Source organism: Artibeus jamaicensis, unplaced genomic scaffold (genome assembly GCF_021234435.1).
Source record: "Artibeus jamaicensis isolate MK-2021 breed Jamaican fruit bat unplaced genomic scaffold, CSHL_Jam_final contig_466, whole genome shotgun sequence".
NCBI classification, from domain to species: Eukaryota; Metazoa; Chordata; class Mammalia; order Chiroptera; family Phyllostomidae; genus Artibeus; species Artibeus jamaicensis.
In genome coordinates, this window is record NW_026521844.1 from 20,881,676 (window position 1) to 20,899,802 (window position 18,127).

The 18,127-nt window shown below is 39.5% G+C and overlaps 1 protein-coding gene across 1 annotated transcript in view; it reads left to right on the forward strand.

Annotated features, from left to right (window-relative positions):
* ATP13A4 (ATPase 13A4) overlaps window positions 1-18,127 on the forward strand; it is a 239,599-nt gene that overhangs the window by 135,493 nt on the left and 85,979 nt on the right. The window contains exons 30-33 of the mRNA XM_053667251.1: window positions 14,548-14,721; window positions 15,607-15,753; window positions 15,980-16,050; window positions 16,156-16,236. Of these exons, the coding sequence (XP_053523226.1) occupies window positions 14,548-14,721; window positions 15,607-15,753; window positions 15,980-16,050; window positions 16,156-16,236 (473 nt within the window). The remainder of the gene's footprint in view (window positions 1-14,547; window positions 14,722-15,606; window positions 15,754-15,979; window positions 16,051-16,155; window positions 16,237-18,127) is intronic.

Here is an 18,127-nt window from a genome sequence, read left to right on the forward strand (position 1 = left end):
TTATGCAGAGTAATCAGGTGCACTCTCACATGGAGCTCATTGAGGTGTTCTTCTAGGTCTTAATGTAACTGGACAAACTCAGGCAAACACTGAACCATCTGTCATTATTCTTATGTTCTTGGTGTGCATGTATAGCTCCAGCTCAGGGTGCTTTGGGCAGAAGTCAGGCTCATTGCACAGAGAGACTGTAAGCACCAAGGACTAAAGAAGGAAGAGAGTGTGGCCTGGGATTTAGCACACGTTTTTTAAAAAAAGTTCTTAGTTCTGTGATTCTTTTACCCCCATTGCTTCTTTCACCAAACATATATGAATCTTCAAAAATAGTCACTGAATGCTTGTAAACTCCTACAGTGTCTATTGGGTGCTGACAAGTTGACTTTTATTATTTTTATTTGATCTGCAGAACTCAGAGAAGAAATTAATCCTATTTCATAGAAAAGAAATCTGAGACCAGGAAAGCTGAATAACTTGCAAGGTCATGAGCCCGCAAGGGACGTGCTGGATATCCAGGCTACTCCTTCCCTCTTTACAGCCCGTGTGCTCCTACTGCAATAGCGGCTCTAGTTAGGCAGTGGGAAGGGGAGACCCAGAGAGAGGGGCAGGGGACACAGAAGGTGCCCTGGGGGCAGAAGGAAGCCCGGAGGATAGGGATCATACGTCAGAAGGATGTCGGTTTCCTGTCTGGCCTCTTGGTCCCTATGAATTCCGTGGGATAGTTATCCATCTACCCTTGTTTGTTAATCAAACGGAAAAAAAGTGATTTAATCACTTGCATTGTCCAATACAGCAGCCCTGGCTACAGGTGGGGCTGAGCACAGGAAAAGTAGCTAGTTCGAAACAAAAGGTGCTATACTATAAAATACACACAGGACTGAAGATTTCATGTTAAAAGTGTAAAATATCTCATTTTATATTGGTTACACATTGAAATGACATTTTGAATTTGTTGGGTTAAATAAAATATATTATGAAAATTAATTTCAACTGCTTCTTTTTGCTTTAATGTGGCTCCCAGGGAATTTAAATAACAAACGGGGCTCACACCAGTTTACCGTTGACTTTGGCAATGGTAGGGTGCTTTAAAACCTTCAGACCGAAGCGGTTCACAGAATATGTTCACAGCAGAACAGCTCTGTGCCAATACTGATGTTTTGTTCAACTTGTAGATGAGTGTTCCTAAAAATCTTTGGTTGCTCTTTATTTTTCTCTAACTAGGTGTTCTATCTGTAAAGTTTACAGCCTAGTATTTTAATCTCTTAATCACAGAGGAGGCATGGGTATGAAAGCATTAAATAACAGGCCAGGGGCCACAGTTTACTTTTCTGGCGATGATCAAGCACTTTTAGAGATACCCACGGAAAACCCTGTTAGGAATCCCACTGGGCTTATGTCAAGTAGTCAGGGCATGTTAGGAAGGAGGGGGAGGAGGTAGATTTCTCCTCCATAATAATGCTTGCGAGCTTGGGCCCAGAGCACGGATGTACGTCCTATCCAGGTGACTCAGAGCCCTGGGTGAGCTAGGTAGGCCTGGGGGAAACAGGGGTCCCGGGCTAAGAGGAAGCTGCTGCCCAGCTCCTAGCAGCTGCTGTCCTGCAGTCAACAGGCCCTGTGCTGTCAATGCTTTAGTTTGAAAGGGAAGCCAGAAATCGGTATGTGAAATAGCCTTATTATGAATTTTGGAAACACATTCCTTTTTTTAAAAATGATTATCAGTATGCCAAACTAAACCTGGGCTTGGTCTTGTCCGTGGCTTTGGGAGCTGTCAGTCTGTGACTTTTACAGCCTCTGCCCACTTGTTCTTACTTTCCCAAATGTTCCCCATAACGCTTTCTGACGTCTATTTGCATTCATTGTTTCAAGCGGACAATCACTTGTGATTGTGTAAGAGAATTTGAGGTGAAAATGACACACTGTTCAGGGAAACAATAAATTCCTTCCATCAAACACCCACAAAGAACCCAAGGGGGGGGGGGCCTGTGCAGTCGGAGTCATTTGGCTGAGCTCGGTGTAGATGTAGAGGATTGTACTAGCCTCCTGAGCTGAGCCTTGTTGCCATTCCTGTCTGCTGTTCTCTGGCCCTACCTCCTGCAGCAGAGGGAGGGCTAACATTGCACGGGGCACTGCACGGGGCACTGCATGGGGCATTCAGCAAGCAGTATTTCCTGTCACAACAGCCCGTGTGATAGACACCCTCACTGTACAGGCCTTTACTGTTTTTCCTTAACTCCTCCCTCTCTTCCTGCTCCCCACCACTAACAAGCTCCAATGGTCTCCTTTTCCTTCATCTGTCATTTTCCTAAACATTCACCCTGCCTAGATATTTCATCAGCCCCTCCGATCAGTCAGCTCTTCTTGTTGTGTCTTGACCTCTCAGGATCCACAACTTCCCTAATAGCCCGCAGGATCCTTCACAACATCAGCCTTCAAATGATCCTGGAGCCTTCTGGCTGTGGAACCCAGTGCCTCATGGAATAGGCTTCGGTCTCAGGCAGACCTGGGTTTGAATCCGAGCCTGTTGGTCAAGTTACTGAACCTCTCTGAGTCACTTGTAAAGTGTGGAGAGTAATGCCTCCTATTCAGAATTGTGGCGAGGATTAAATGAGGTAACAGCCTTTCCAAAATACCTTCTGTGTGACAATGTCATTCATAGGTCATTCATATAAAGCATCTCCTTCTTCATTCTATCAATTAAGTTTGAGAAATACCAGGTGAAACAGGAAGGCAGATAACAGTAGGGCCTCTCAGAGTCTCTAATACAATATCTCGGTTCCTTGTGAATTCCTCGGAGGGCCATTACAGTGTGTCCCATTTGACACACTTATGTGCACATGGAATCTTTCCTCTGTGAGCATGTGTGCAGTTTTTTTATGTCTGATGTTCCATGGAACCCCCCCAAAAAAGGGTCGGATGTTTTCAATGAGTGAAAGCTGTTGTTTCATCATTATTACCCTCCTAGAAGAAAAAAGTCATTTATGTCTGTTTAGCCTGACCCTGTACAGGCACATTGTGTGTGTATCAGCCTCTGTTTTGGGGTCTCCTCTTGCCACACTTGCTGCCTTTACTTTCTGGAGAGATGGCCTGAAACCCGGCCGCAGAGGCAGAAATCCCGCTCTATCGGTATCTGTTGCAAAGCCCAAGCACTCCATCAGTGCCCCCCCTGCACACACAGTCACACACTAAGTGTCAGAATTACAAGTGGGAGCAGCCCCAGGGCCAACATGGAGGACGTGGGACTCATAGGAGAGCACTTCGCCTCAGGGCCCCTTTTTTCTGGGAAAGGGGGAGGAACCCTGGACTCTAAGGCAGCGGATGTGGGCTTTGGTCAAGACTCCACTGCTAACTGTGGACCCCTCTGTGGGCCTCACTAGGTGCCTGACTCACAAGTCTGTGAGGGCAACAAACAAGACAGGGAAAGGGCTTCGAAAGTACGAAGCACTCACTTCCATGCAGGGAGACACGCACCATGATGTGCAGTTTGAAATATGTGGGGGTACATATATTAAGTGAAATTGATGTTGAGAATATTTCCCCTTTCTCTGAATAAACTTGGGCAATAATAATTTTTTGAGGTCTGCCATTATAGAAACGACTAATATGTGAAGAGTTGGTGAGAAAAGTCTGAAACTTTAAACATCTGAATTATGTTAAACAATGTCATGTACTCCTCACCTTCCATTAACATACAAAAAATACTCAAAAGATTAACATAAAAATGGAAACATAAGCCCTATTAGCCCTTTCTTGTCTTCAGTCAAATTTATATTAACAGCGTGGATGAAGGCAAACTTAGCTAATCTCCAAACGACACCTCACTATGAAGGAGAGACAACAATATAGGTGACAGAATCACGATTCAAAATGTTCTCTAGGCTGGATTATAGGAGAGAAACTGGAAAAATGCAATGTATTTGGCCTCAGTATAGTAGCACCCAATCCACATATTAATCATCGAGTTTTTATTTATTTATTATTTATTATTTTTATTGTGTTTGTTTTCCATTACCATTTAGTCCCCTTATATCCTCTCCCCCCAGCAATCACCATACTGTTGTCCATGTCCATGAGTCCTTTCTCTTTTTTTGCTCAAAATTATTATCAAAACACAAGGTGAGGGTATTAATGACTAGGGCTTAGTAGATGTTCATGAAATAGCAATTAAAGTGCTTCATTTGTTTATGATTGCATTAGTTGCTAAGATGATATAGCTATAAAACACATCAGTCCTTGGATGTCTCCACAGAAGTCTGTTGTAAAAACAAAATAATAGTCCTGCTATAGTCTGTGTTACTCAGGAAACCTCTAGGAAGTTACAATTCATTCTAAGATGTGTAGTGTATCTGGAAGGATATCTTGATGTCACAATTAACAAGTAACAGGCCATATGTTAGTGTGTGTGTTATAGTAGTACCACTTGACTTTATGGGAACGCTTGGAGCTGAGAGTGATCTATGTTCATCTCCTTGGTATCCAGCTTTGTTTGGTTCACACTGCTAAAGAATAAAGGGCCTGTCTTACTCCAGAAAAAAATATAAGGGAACTATTACAATGATTATTTTGAACATCTTTAAGGCTCAGTTTCTTGAATCTACAAATAATTTATATATATCATTAATAGTCTATTCTAATAAACAATAGTTACAGTCTTTTTTTAAAAATTGAGATTTAATTGACATATGAACTGTTGGGTTGGCAAAAAATCTATAGTTTTTTTCCAGAAGATAAAAGATGTATATCTTTTATTTTCACCAATAACTTTATTGATTTGAATATTTTGAGTATGTTGGCTATCTCCTGTGTGGTATAACACTGATTGTTCTCAATGTCTTGATTTGATTGCTATCAACTTCAACTGGTCTACCCGACCATGTAGCATCGTCCAGTGAGAAATCTTCAGCACAAAACTTTTGCAAACCACTTTTGACATGTCCTATTGGTCATAGCACCTTCTCCATATACTATAGAAATCTTTTTTTCCTGTGTTTCAGTTGTGTTTTTAACTTTCTTGAAATAATAAAACATTATATGCCAAATATTGCCTATTTTCTTTCATCTTCAATATTAAAATGGCTATAAAAATTCACTGATTTTGTTAAGTTTAAAAAAATGCATGTTGATATGACTGCTGTCACAATGCAATTTAACAAAATAGTTTAAAATTAAAGTTAAAGAAAACTAAGCACCACTAGAGCCACCTTACAGATAAAAAACCCAAATTTTTTTGCCAACTCAGTATATTGGTTTCAGGGGTACAACATATTGATTAAATATTTGTATACACTGTGAGATAATCATCACAATAAGTTTAGTTAACATCTACCACTGCACATAGTTATAATGTTTTTGTCCTTGTGATGCAAATTTTAAGATTCACTTTTAGCAACTTTCGGCTATATAATATAATATTATAATACAGTCACTGTGATATTGTGATTTATAATAAGAAAAAGAATGTATGCACCCCTATGTTCATTGCAGCATTATTTACCATAGGCAAGATATGGAAGCAACCCAAATGTCCATCAGTAGATGAGTGGGGAAAAAATGTGGTACATTTACACAATGGAATACTACTGGGCCATAAAAAAGGGAAATCTTAGCCTTTGCACCATTGTGGATGGGCCTGGACAGCATTATGCTAAGTGAAATAAACCCGTCAGAGAAGAACAAGTACCATACCATTTCACTCATCTGTGGAATCTAATGAACAAAATAAACTAACAGACAAAATCGAAAAAACTCATAGATACAGAGGACAGACTGCCAACTGTCAGAGGGGAGGGGTGTTGTCGGTCTGAGTGAAGAAGGTGAAAGGATTGAGCAACAAACAAACAAACAAACTCATAGATACAGATGATGATATGGTGATTACCAAAGGGAAAGAGGGTGGGAGGAAGTAGAAGAGGGTAAAGGGGGGATAAATGGTGATGGAAAGTGACTTGAGTTGGGGTAGTGAACACATAGTACAATATACAGATGATGTCTTGTAGTATTGTATACCCGAAACCCATATAATTTATTAACCAATATCACCCCAATAAATTTAATAAAAAAGAAAAAAGGAAAGAAATGTATATTGGCTCTTGGTCTGGCACAGAGCTCCTAAAAACCTTGGAATTTCCTGATCAGAGCAACAAATGTGCCTTTTGTTATGCTAATGAAGTGACTTTTGGACTTCACTTAATGGGGGAGGCTGGTCGCCCGTCAGGAGAAGTAACCCTGTAATTGGAGGACTGGAACTTCCAGTCCCATCTCTCTGCACTCCACGAAGAAGAGAGAGGCTGGAAGTTGAATCAGTTGCCAATGGCCAATGATTTATCAATCATACCTAGATAATAAAGCCTCTGCAAGAACCCGAAAGGCCTGGGTTCAGAGAGCTTTCTGGTTGGCGAACACGTGGAAGTGATGGGAATGTGGCCCCCTGGAGAGAGCACAGAAGCACAGTGCCCTTTCCCATACCTTGACCTTGCATCCTCCCCTGTGGCTGTTCCCGAGTTGTATTCTTTTCTAATGAAGCAGTATTCTAGTAAGTGAAACGTTTCTCTGAGGTCAGTGAACTGCTCTCGCAAGTTAATCAAACTCAAGGTAAGGGTTCTGGGAACCTCCAATTTGTGGCCAGCTAGTTAGAAGTATAGGTTGTTACCTGGACTTGTGACAGGCGTCTGGAGTTGGGGGGAGGCAGCATTATAGCATCGATCCCTCAAGGTGTGGGATAAGGTGCTGTCTTTGGTTCAATAGTGTCAGAATTGAGTGGAATTGTAGGACATCCAGCTGGTGTTCAAGAATTGTCTTATGTTGAGTGAGAAGCTACACACACACACACACACACACACACACACGCACGCACGCACGCACACACAGTGAGAATTGGGTCCAGGAACCCATAAGTGTCACCCTGCTAGAAAAGTTCATTCCTATTGTTAAATACAGACAAAAGCAAAAGTGGTTCAAGACATTTTATCCCACTCAGAGGGCACTCCCTGGCACAAATGCAGGACAATATATAGAAGGCCATCATCAACAATGCCTACTTATTAGTGATATTCAACACAAATGACTACATGTGGCCAAACCCAGGCAGCAACTGAGGGTGAGGAACAGTGACCACACTCACACGGCCCATCAGTAGACACTATGCTATCTTTGCATTGAACCTGGAAGCATGGCAGAGTTAGAGATAAGAGAGCAAAGTTTTGAGAATGCCCTCCTATCTAACACATATGGAACACAATTTGGCATGTCCAGATAAAAATAACAATGGGTAGATTGTGAATAATGAATAGAAACTTGGCACTGTAATGACTGTTTTTAAAAGAAAGAAGATAAAGCATGATGAATTCTAGTCTCACAAAAGGACACAGAAATATTATTTCCTCGTCTCTGATTCAAGGGACTGAAACTCGTGGCCTATATAGCAAAAGCTTCCTTACTCTAAAGTTATTGGAACTTCTCACCCATGGAAAAGCCTAACATGTCATAGCAAAAACCTGGCCTTGCCATTCACAGGGAATACTTGTAATACTGAGAGTTATTTATGTCTTGGGTGAGTAAGTCACCCTTGGTTTGTGCTCTTGTGAGAACCTTGGTTTGAGTAAGTGAAAGTGTTATGAACACCCAATCGAAAATGCCCATCCCTAGGACGTGAAGCACACACAACTGTGCCTGTGCGTGACGGGCACACGGCAGATATTTTTGATGGTTAAACACACAGTGAAGCTAAGAATAAAAGCATTTACAAAACCTAAAAAGGACCTGTTCACACAAGGCGGTCACGCATAAATGCTAATGCTCCGGCTGCGATGAAAATTCATGACCAGGACTGGGGAGGCTCCATATGACTAAGGGGATGTTTAGGGAAGCAGCACCTCACTGTTCTTCTTTCCTCAGAGATTTAGCCAATTGGTTATATTTTTTATGGTAACTGTAGGAGGTACCTATAAAGAAAAGAAAGAAAAAAATGATAATTTAAAAAGTGTTTTTATGTGCTAGGGTTTCCTATATGTTCTCACTTAATCCCTATATGTTAGCCCCTCAAATATTCATTTTATAGCTGAGTAAATTAAGGCTCGGTTGTGTAACGTATATAAGGTTACATTGCATAACATCAGAGGCTATTCTATTACACTGCTTTCCTCCTGCACAAGTGCAAAATGATTGTGCTGGTCTTTGTGTGTGTGCACATATACATGCGTGTGCATGCACACTCATGTGCATAATTATGACATCTAGTTAATCTTTGAATCAACTGGGTATTTACCTTAAAACCCCTCTCTCAGTTTTGCTTATTGCAAAGGTGAACAGTCTTCTTTTTGGCCTCTAATTGACTTCAAGTTTGACAATTTGTGCTCTGTGGAAAAAGCAAAATTTCCATTTAAGCCATTGGATCAATCACTTTGAAAAATACAACTTGTGGTTTTGGCAAATAACATTTAGTTCTGAATATTGCCTGTGGTCAAATCATTTCACACTGGTTTGAAATTTTGTTGAACTGTGTATTACCCAAGCAAACATTAACTCTTAACACATACTGTGTGCTCAAAATGTTTCACGAACTGAGCTAAATGTGCTTCATATATTATCCCATTAGCTGCTCACAGCGACCCTAGAAGATGCTTATTGCTGTTATTCTCATTTATGCAGGAGAAAATGGAGTCATTGGAAGAAGTAAAGCGGATCGCCCTAGGTCATTTTTGCAGTTAGTTGGTAGAGAATTTGAACTTGTTTTTTTTTTTTAATGCCATACCCCCACCTTTTAACTGCTACACCAGACTACTGCTGTTGCATTTTACAACCAGTCACATTTCTCACATGAAGAATCCAAAGTTTAGGTAATTAAAGTCATTTACTGCAATCACATTGACTAGTAAGTGATGGAGCAAAAAACAGAAGCAAGAACTTGTAGAAGGTAATGGGTGGGGGATAAAGACTAAACCTCTGAGGGGCTTCAAATTGACCTTAGGCAACAACCTCTGTCAAAAGGCATGTGCATATTTCATTGTTCCTCCCAGTGCCACCGCTTCTTCTGTACTCTGGGCTTAGAAAAAGTCATCAGGGCTGTGGTACCACTCCTGGTATCTGAAATACCGAGTTCTGGTGGGAAATAAGAGAGGGAACATCACTGCATGGAAAGAATACAATTTGAGTCTCTCTGAACATGAGCATAATCTCTATGCTTTCCAACTCAACTCATAGGTGGTGGCAGATCTGGGTTCCTTGTGGAACAGAGCCTGTTTCCATTCCCAACTTCTACTTAGTGTATTTCACTTCAAGACTAAAAGGTCACCTCTCTTCTCCTTTGATTGACCTATTATCAAACCATGGGCTGGCATTGATTGAGAGCTTGCTTTGTGTCCCACACCTTACACAGGTGTCCAACCTTTTGGCATCTCTGGGCCACATTGGAAGAAGAATCGTCTTGGGCCACATGTTAAATACACAAACACTAACAAAAACTAAAGAGCAAAAAAAAGAGTTTAAGTAAATTTACAATATTCTGTTGGGCCACATACCTAGCCATCCTGGGCTGCATGCAGCCCACGGGCCATGGGTTGGATGCCCCTCATGACTTCTTATTTAGTCCTCACCACTATTCTTCCAGGTGTGTGTTATTAAAATCCCCTAAGTACCAGGATGGAAGCTGAGACTTAGAGAAGTTCAATCCTGAGATCACACAGGTAATAGGTGACAAACCTCACTTTACTACAAGAAACCATGTATAATGGGTTCGAGATTCTGAACCTCTCACTCCTGTTCCCAGTATCTTTACATTTGTTAGACTTTTAGATTCTACTTACCTTTCTCTTTTACAATATAAATATTACCCCTGGCTGCCTCCTCTGCTCTGCATTTCTTAGTGGATTTTATCAGGGGTGTATAAATATTTAAGAGAAAGCTTAGCGACTCTTACTGCATCAGAAGACTAATCATTTAGAACAATCAACTTATACTTGGCATTAACTAGTCAAAGTGGAAACACACAAACACTGAATAACTCAGACACTGGCCAGCCAATTAAGAGTATTTGGTTAAAAGAATGCCAAATGAAGTTGTGATTCTTTTAGCCAAAACCTCTAGTCCTATACCTGACACCATACCCTCTGGGAAAACTGAGAAATGGTCTAGGAAGGAATTTTACCAAGGATTATGATGTCAGTTTATCAAAGAAGCAACACTCTAGCTTCTGTTCGCTTTGCTCAATGAGCTACACATCTCTAAAAACTACTCTGTCATGTACAAGTTCTTAGTTACTTCGACTTCATTTCTTAACAAACTGGAAAAAAATCTGCTGACGTTTTGATGGAGGCATCCCCAGTCACGAGCAGTGTCTCGCTGAGAAACCTCTTCCCTGTCTCAGTTATCAGGGATGTGGTTCTCCCTCACGGAAGACTTCCAGTGGAAGTCATCCATTCTTTCCGATCATCACACCAGGATGCAGATACAGTCTTCTAAGGCACCAAACCTCCCGTTTCCCTAGAAATCACTTCTCCCCCGCCCCCGTCTCTCTCTTACTCATTTCTGATAGTATGCAGACTTTTTTCTCTTCTCAATCTAATCCCATTAAGGTAATTAAAATACCTTCTACTTGCTTGGAACAGAGTGTCTAATAAACAAATTCACTGCACTTCTTAAAACTTTTTATTGACAAAATACACTCAGGTGGGCAAAGGGTAGGAGGAAATGGGACCTCTGTAATAGTGTCAACTATTTGAAAAACTAATAAATAAGTCAGTGGGTCTATTTATATAAATTTATATAAAGAAAGTTCACTGATCTTAAGTGTACAACTTAATGACTTTTGTCATCAGTTTTGCTGATTTTGAACTTGGAATAGGTAGAATTGTTCATTGCTATATGTAGTTCACTTACTTAAGGTGATGCCTGTGAGATTTATTCATGTTGTGTGCATCAGAAGTTCATTCCTTTTTATTGTTTTGTGGTATTCCATTGTATGGAAACATAAAATTGTGTTTTTTTTCTCCTGTTGATGTAGTTTTAGATGTTTCCAGTTTGGGGCTCTACTGTCAATTTTTGTTTTCATTCAGTTCAAAATATTTTCCAATGTTTATTGTAATTTCTTACTTGACTCACATGTGTTATTTTGAAATATATTGTTTGCAAACATTTGGGAATTTTAAAGTTATTCTGTTGTTAGTTTCTAATCTAATTATAATGTCATCATACTTTGCATTACATAGTGCAGTCAATTTAGGTAAATATTTTATGTGTAATTAAAAAGAATTTGAATCATGCAGTTTGGGTCTATGATTTTCTATATTAATCAAGGCAATTTAGATAATAAGGTTATTCAAACTTCCTGTATTCTTACTGATTTTTTTGTGTCTACTTATCAGTTAATAAGAAAGATGTGTTAAAATCTCCAGTTATGGAAATAGATTTAATGTCTATCAATTTTGCTTTACAAATTTTGAAATTACATTTATAGGTACACAAAAATTTAGGATTGTTGTATTCCTGTTGATCTTTCAGCTTATGAAATGTCTTTTTTCTCAGAATATTTCTTTTCTTAGAGCCTATTTTATCTGACATTAATATAGCTGTGCCAATGTTCTTAGTCTTTGCATGGTATACTTCCTCTATTTTCTCCTTTTAACCTATCTACTTCTTTTAATTAATTAACTTCTGCTTCTTTATATTTAAAATATGTCTCTTATTAACAGCATATTGTGGGTCTTATTTTATTATTCTAGTTTGACAATCTTTGCTTTCCAATCACACCATGAAGATCATTTACATTAAATGTAATTACTGATATAATTAGGTTAAAGTTCAAAATGTTGCTATTTGTATTCCATCTATTCTATCTGTTCTTTGTTTTTTCTTCACTTAACATTACATCATGGAACTTCCCGTGTGTCTACACTGTCTTCGTGTGTTTCGTTTTCAGTGGCTCCTCACTAGCCTGTTGTTTCAATGTTTCACGTCTTATCACACCATTAGTTATTTCGTTCTTTCAATAACTGTGCTGTTACAGATAAAGCTGCACAGAACATCTTGATATATATTACTTTCTACTTAACATATTATTCCGCAGGGTCTGTTTCTAAATGGGGAATTACTGATTCAAGAAATAGCAACATCTTTATAGTTCTTGATACAATTTGTCACCTTGGTCTCCCTGAAGAATTATTCTAATTTATAACCTTATTAGCAGTATGCAGCTGTAGTAATTTCACTGCAGCCTTGATAGAATTGCACGTTCCTTTATAAATAAAAGTTGTTGTATAAAAAGGAATGAAGAGGAATCAGAATTATGATTGCCAGTGTGGTTGCTGTAGGCAAGTAAACAGAAAGAAGGAAAGTCGTGCACGAATGTCACTTCCACTGAAAACTGAGCTACAGTCCCTGACTCTTCTGCATCTGTTTCGAACACACTTATGCTTTAGCAGCAAGCTCCCGTAAACCACTTAGTAACATTTCTGACATAATATGTAAACTGGCATATACATTTTACTTGAGTCTAATAAAACTATAAATAAGTAAATTCACAAGTAAAACCAAAACAGGTTTATAGAATCAGAGAGAAAATTAAAGATAGGAGACCAACCAAAAATATACTTCAAAGCAGAGTGAACACATGCTTCTAAGTAACATTTAATCCTTAGTGTGAATAATGGCAAAATACAGGGGCTGCATCACTAAACTTGATGCTTTTCCTCCGTTGGGTGCTAGTGTGGAATAACTGTGGAAAGGAACTCTCAAAATGTAATTACTTTGCAGAGCACTTAAGGAGACATTTTCTGATTTGAGCGTAAATGTGCTGCCGTAAGGCACATATTTTTAATTACTCTGTACAGGAGAAACTGGAATCCCCTAGAGATGAATACTGGCCACATACCTGAAAACTAGCAGACCAGTAACTCAACTTATATCTTTGTTTCTTAGGCCTGTGACCTTTCCACTCTGCTTAGGGATTACTTTCAACAACTGTTATTAAAATCTTGTCTACCACACAGTGCTTTATTAAAAATCATAATGAAAATAACCATAACAAAGACAAAAACTTTATCAAAGAATAAGGACAAGAGATTTATTATAACATGATCTAAACTGGCATAAAATTCAGAAGATCACATTATTTCAAAGTGCTATGGAAACTCGGTAAAAACCTCTTTTCTTGACATTCAAGCTCTGTGATTTGGACATGGTAATTCAGAGTCATAGGAAAAAATGCAAACGTAATATCAGAACCTAAAATCAAATTATAGTAATGATGTCATTCATAATCAGCACCCCTCTGGATCTTCCAAATACACCAAAAATCTAGGTTTTTTTTAATGGGGAAAATTTGACAGCTAGTATTATCTAAATTTAAGGTGTAGCATGTCAGTTTGATATATTTATATAATGTAATATGGTTGCCAATGTAGCAATATTTATCACATTACGAACTTACAGTACAAAATTATCGTGTGTTCATTAAATTTCTAGGACTGTCTGAGTACTTGTGGCAAATTTGTACCTTTAGAAACAATCACTTTTATTCTCCACCCCCAACCCCTGGTTACTAGCATTTTATTGTCTGAAAAATCTAGCTTTCTTTCTTTTTAAGGTGAGTTTTTTTAAAGATCTTATTTATTCATTTTTAGAGAGAGAGGAAGAGAAAGAGAGAAATAGCAACCTGTGGTTGCCTCTCATGTGCCCCCCACTGGGGACCTGGCCTGCAACCCAGGCATATGCCCTGGCTGGGAATCGAACTGGCCACCTTTTGGTTCACAGCCCACACACACTCAATCCACAGAGCTACACCAGCCAGGGCTGAAAAAAACCTAGCTTTTGAAATTAAAAAAAAAAGTGCTGTGAATCTTTATTGTAGATGATGGAAACTATAAATTGGCTTCAAAAAACCAAATATATTATTTTTGGCAGTTTGTTTTCCCCTCAAACCACATCTTAAGTCTTTATTTAGTGAATGAGAAACATTAACTAACCTACTATGAAAACAGAACTGTTAGCACGTTCCTCCCCAGGTAAACACTGACAGCCGTCTTTTGAAAGCCTCTCATGTCCACAGATAGTTTCTTAATTTACAGCATCTTACTGGTTCAGCAAGCAGTACAGTTATTAATACTTTCAATTCTTTTCAATCATGTTATTATTAAACAAAGCTGAATTTGAATAAAGCTGGATATTAAGTGTGGACTATATTCTGTCAGGATTTTATTATCTTCTTTCAGTAAATTCATAATAGGAATTTTTTTAAAAACTTATTTTAAAGAAAGTAAGAACTCGTTCAAAGCATGAAGCACTTTATAAAATTATGAGGTTTCTCTTAAGAGTATTTAGAAGCAAATAATTCTGACCATTGCTTGCTTCTCCTTTCTGATATCTTAGCTCAGTCGCCAGGATAGTAAGATGAGTCCTTTTTCACTCTATCAGCTGACAGCTGTAAGCAATCAATCTGATTCAAACAGTCAAAGCCCAATTTCTCTCCCAGTTAACTCCCCTGCCTCTGAAGTCTGTATTTCTTGGAACAAAATGATATGCTCATGTGAAAAAGAAAAATAGAGTGATCCTTTCTTTTCTCTCCAGGAGGTGTTTGGTTTCCAGACCCGGAATCTGCGCAGAGCGCTCTGCCTTGCAGCCTCTGTGCTGACCTGTGGGGCCCTCCTGCTGGTGCTCTACTGGAGGCCCCAGTGGAGGGTGTGGGCCACCTGCATCCCGTGCCCCTTGCAAGAAGCAGATACTCTCTTGCTAAGGACAACGGTGCGTGTGTGTCCTATCATGCTGCATGTGTGGCACAACCAATGACTGACTGGCCAGCATTTCAAGGGGAGAGCTTGCAGGGGTGTCCAACCCACAGCCCCCTGGGCCACATGCTGCCCAGGATGGCTATGAATGCGGCCCAACACAAAATCGTACATTTACTTAAAACCTTTTTTTTTTGGCTCATCAGTTTTTTTTTGTATTTAATGTGTGGCCAAGACCATTCTTCTTCTAGTGTGACCCAGAGACACCAAAAGGTTGGGCAGCCTTGAAAGAATTTTCCAGTCCCAAAATAGGAGACGGAGATACTATCGTTGTGATCTATTTGCCACCTCTTGGTTTAACCCAGGAGCGAAGGACATTTCTCCCACACCAGATGAAGAAATGTCCACTATGCCAGGCTAGAGGTCAGCACTCTTAGCTAGCACAGGAACAGCGGCCGTCAGTGCTGCGACTCTTAGAATCAACGTGGGAGTCGTCACTCAATTTTTCAAAATGTGTACTTTGAAGGAAATTAGACACTTTAAACATCTAGATGTGATTTTAAGAAGGCCAGAAACTGTTTTCTGAATACAAAGTTTTCCTGAAAAGTGCATTTTTCTCTTTATTCTCCTGCACAATGTTCTCAAATTTAAGTGCAATCAGAATTGCCTGGAGGGCTCTTTAAAGCGCAGACTGCTGGCCATAGTCCCAGGCTTTCTGATTCAGTAGGTCTTCACGGGGCTGAGCCTTTGCATTTCTAGCAAGTTCCAAGATAATGCTAATGCTGTTGTCTGCAGCCCAAACTTTGGTAAGCCCTGGCCTAGCACTTGGCAGGTTTTGGGTTGGTCAAGTGCCTTATGGAATGCCATTTGAGAATTTCACAGGCTGGAGTGTCTTTTCTAGGATGAATTTCAAAGATATACGAGGAAGAAGGTGATGTGCCTCTACTTATCCACACTAAAGTTTCCTATCAGCAAAAACCCGGAACAGCGCGTTGTAGCTGACCGCCACTCTGTCATAAACCAAGCTGTACTGAAACCAGAATTAAAAGTGAGTGAGTTGTGAGAGTGCATTGTTGTGGTACACTTTTGCTAGAAAAGAGTACTGTGAGTGTTTACTAGATGAAAGTTTGGATCTCACACTGCTGGACGGGGAATCACAGCTATGTATCACAGAAAGCTAGAGCCATGTGGGGACCTGGGTTGCACAGCTCCCCCCTTCCCAGATGAGCTTCACTTTGTGAATGACCGATATCTTATCACATCTGTCATTGCAGCTGCGATGCATCCAAGTGCAGAAAATCAAGTATGTGTGGGACAACTTGGAGAAGAGGTTTCAGAAAGTTGGGTGAGTCCGACTTGTACTCAGGTCTACATCAGGGTATAAGGGAAGAACACTGATTTGTTGTATGCTCTGAACTGAAGTGTGGTTCCTGTCCTGACCACACCCCAGGTTGCTGGAGGACAGCCACTCCTGCTACGACATCCATCACATGTTTGGACTGGGTCTGACCAGTGAAGAGCAAGAGATCAGGTAGGGTTTGCAATAATCCCTGAGCAAACTTTGCTAGCAGAAACTGAAACATCATATGGCTTGTGATCAGTGAATTGTTGACATAATGCTTCATCAACTTTGTATCATCCCAGTTCATTTACTGGCATCAGAAAAGATATTCTAAATTATTTACATCACAGGCAAACTTATTTAAAAAGAAAAGACTAAAAGAACAATGCAATCAAATAACATTTGATCTTATTTTTCAGGATTGTACAACAGTTTTGTCTGTGTTGCCTTTTGAATTTTTTTCCTCAAAAAAATCTTGAGTCATTTCATAAACATCAGCTTCTTAATCCTCCAAATCCTTACAAAAAGACAATATTCTGATTGCATTTTACTTTAAAGAGCAGCCCTTGGAGATGAGAATTTTGTTTGTTCAGTTAATTGTGTTATTCACCACAGCATCCACCACACCTCTAGGACAGTGCCTGATTCGTGATAGGAGCTCAATAGATACTTGTGGAATGAATGAGTAAATGAGCGCATTCATAAAACTATTAACTAAATGTCTCTAATATGCCAGGCACTTCGCAAAACACTAGGGATATCGGGATAAAAAAGACATCTCCTAACTGGTGGGAAAGAGAGGTAAAGAATTGTTGTACAGTTGTCAGAGTGACCTGTCTAGGGGCACATAGGTTAAGAAATGATAGTAGTAGCAACGAAAATGCTTATGCTACTCATTAACTCACAGCGATCTAGAATCCTCACTTTCCTCACCTATAATTTGAAGTGATGAATCTTGACGAATCTGAAAGGAGACCACTGCAAGCTTTCCCCTGAAAGCTGATTATTTTAATAATCGGCTTCATCCCTTGACCAATTTTAGGCAACAATTTTAGGGACACTATCTGCTTGACCTTTTTTTTTAGGTTTGTTTTTGTTTTTTCTTAATCCTTTAAAAATATATTTTATTGATTATGCCATTACAGTTGTTCTATTTCCCCCCTTCATTTCCCTCCGCCCTGCACACCCCCTCCCCCACTGTTCCCCCGTTTAGTTTATGATCATGTGTCTCAAGTTCTTTAGACTCTATATTTCCCCTACTATTCTTGCCCTCCCCTATCTATTTTCTACCTACCATCTATGCTACTTATTTTCTGTACCTTCTCCCCGCTTCCCCTCCTCCCACTCCCCTGTTGCTAACCCTCCATGAGATCTTCATTTCTATGGTTCTGCTCCTGATCTAGCTGTCCTTTTTAGTTTGCTTTTGTTTTAGGTGTGGTTGTTAATAACTGTGAGTTTGCTGTCCTTTCACTGTTCATCTTTTTTATCTTCTTTTTCTTAGGTAAGTCCCTTTAACATTTCATATAATAAGGGCTTGGTGATGATGAACTCCTTGAATTTGATCTTATCTGAGAAACACTTTATCTGTCCTTCCATTCTAAATGAAAGTTTTGCTGGGTAGAGCAATCTTGGATGTAGGTCAGCCAGAAACACTACTTCACAAGCTAAGAAGCAATTCAGTACTTCAAATACAGGTTCTTGGACTCTTCCCACAACTCCGATTTAGTAGGTAGGAGCTTGGGGAGTGATGAGAGAAGAAACTCTGCATAATTAGCAGGCATCCCCATAATTCTGATGCACACCAAGTCTTAGAATTACCGATCTGCTGTTGTTTTTAAGTTTTGTCCTTGCCTTAACATAATGAAAAAATGAAGCAAGCATCTAGACTGTGACAATATTGCAAAATGCCTTAGAAATGGTAACATTATATAAGATTTCAATGCTTAATATATTGAAATACAAAAAGTTTTCAAAGTCATTAAAAACATATTGGTTTAGTAGCATTAAGCACAAGACTTTAGAAGATTGATGTAGGGCATTTAGGAAATCCAGTTGATGAATGCAGACATACTGCCTAGAA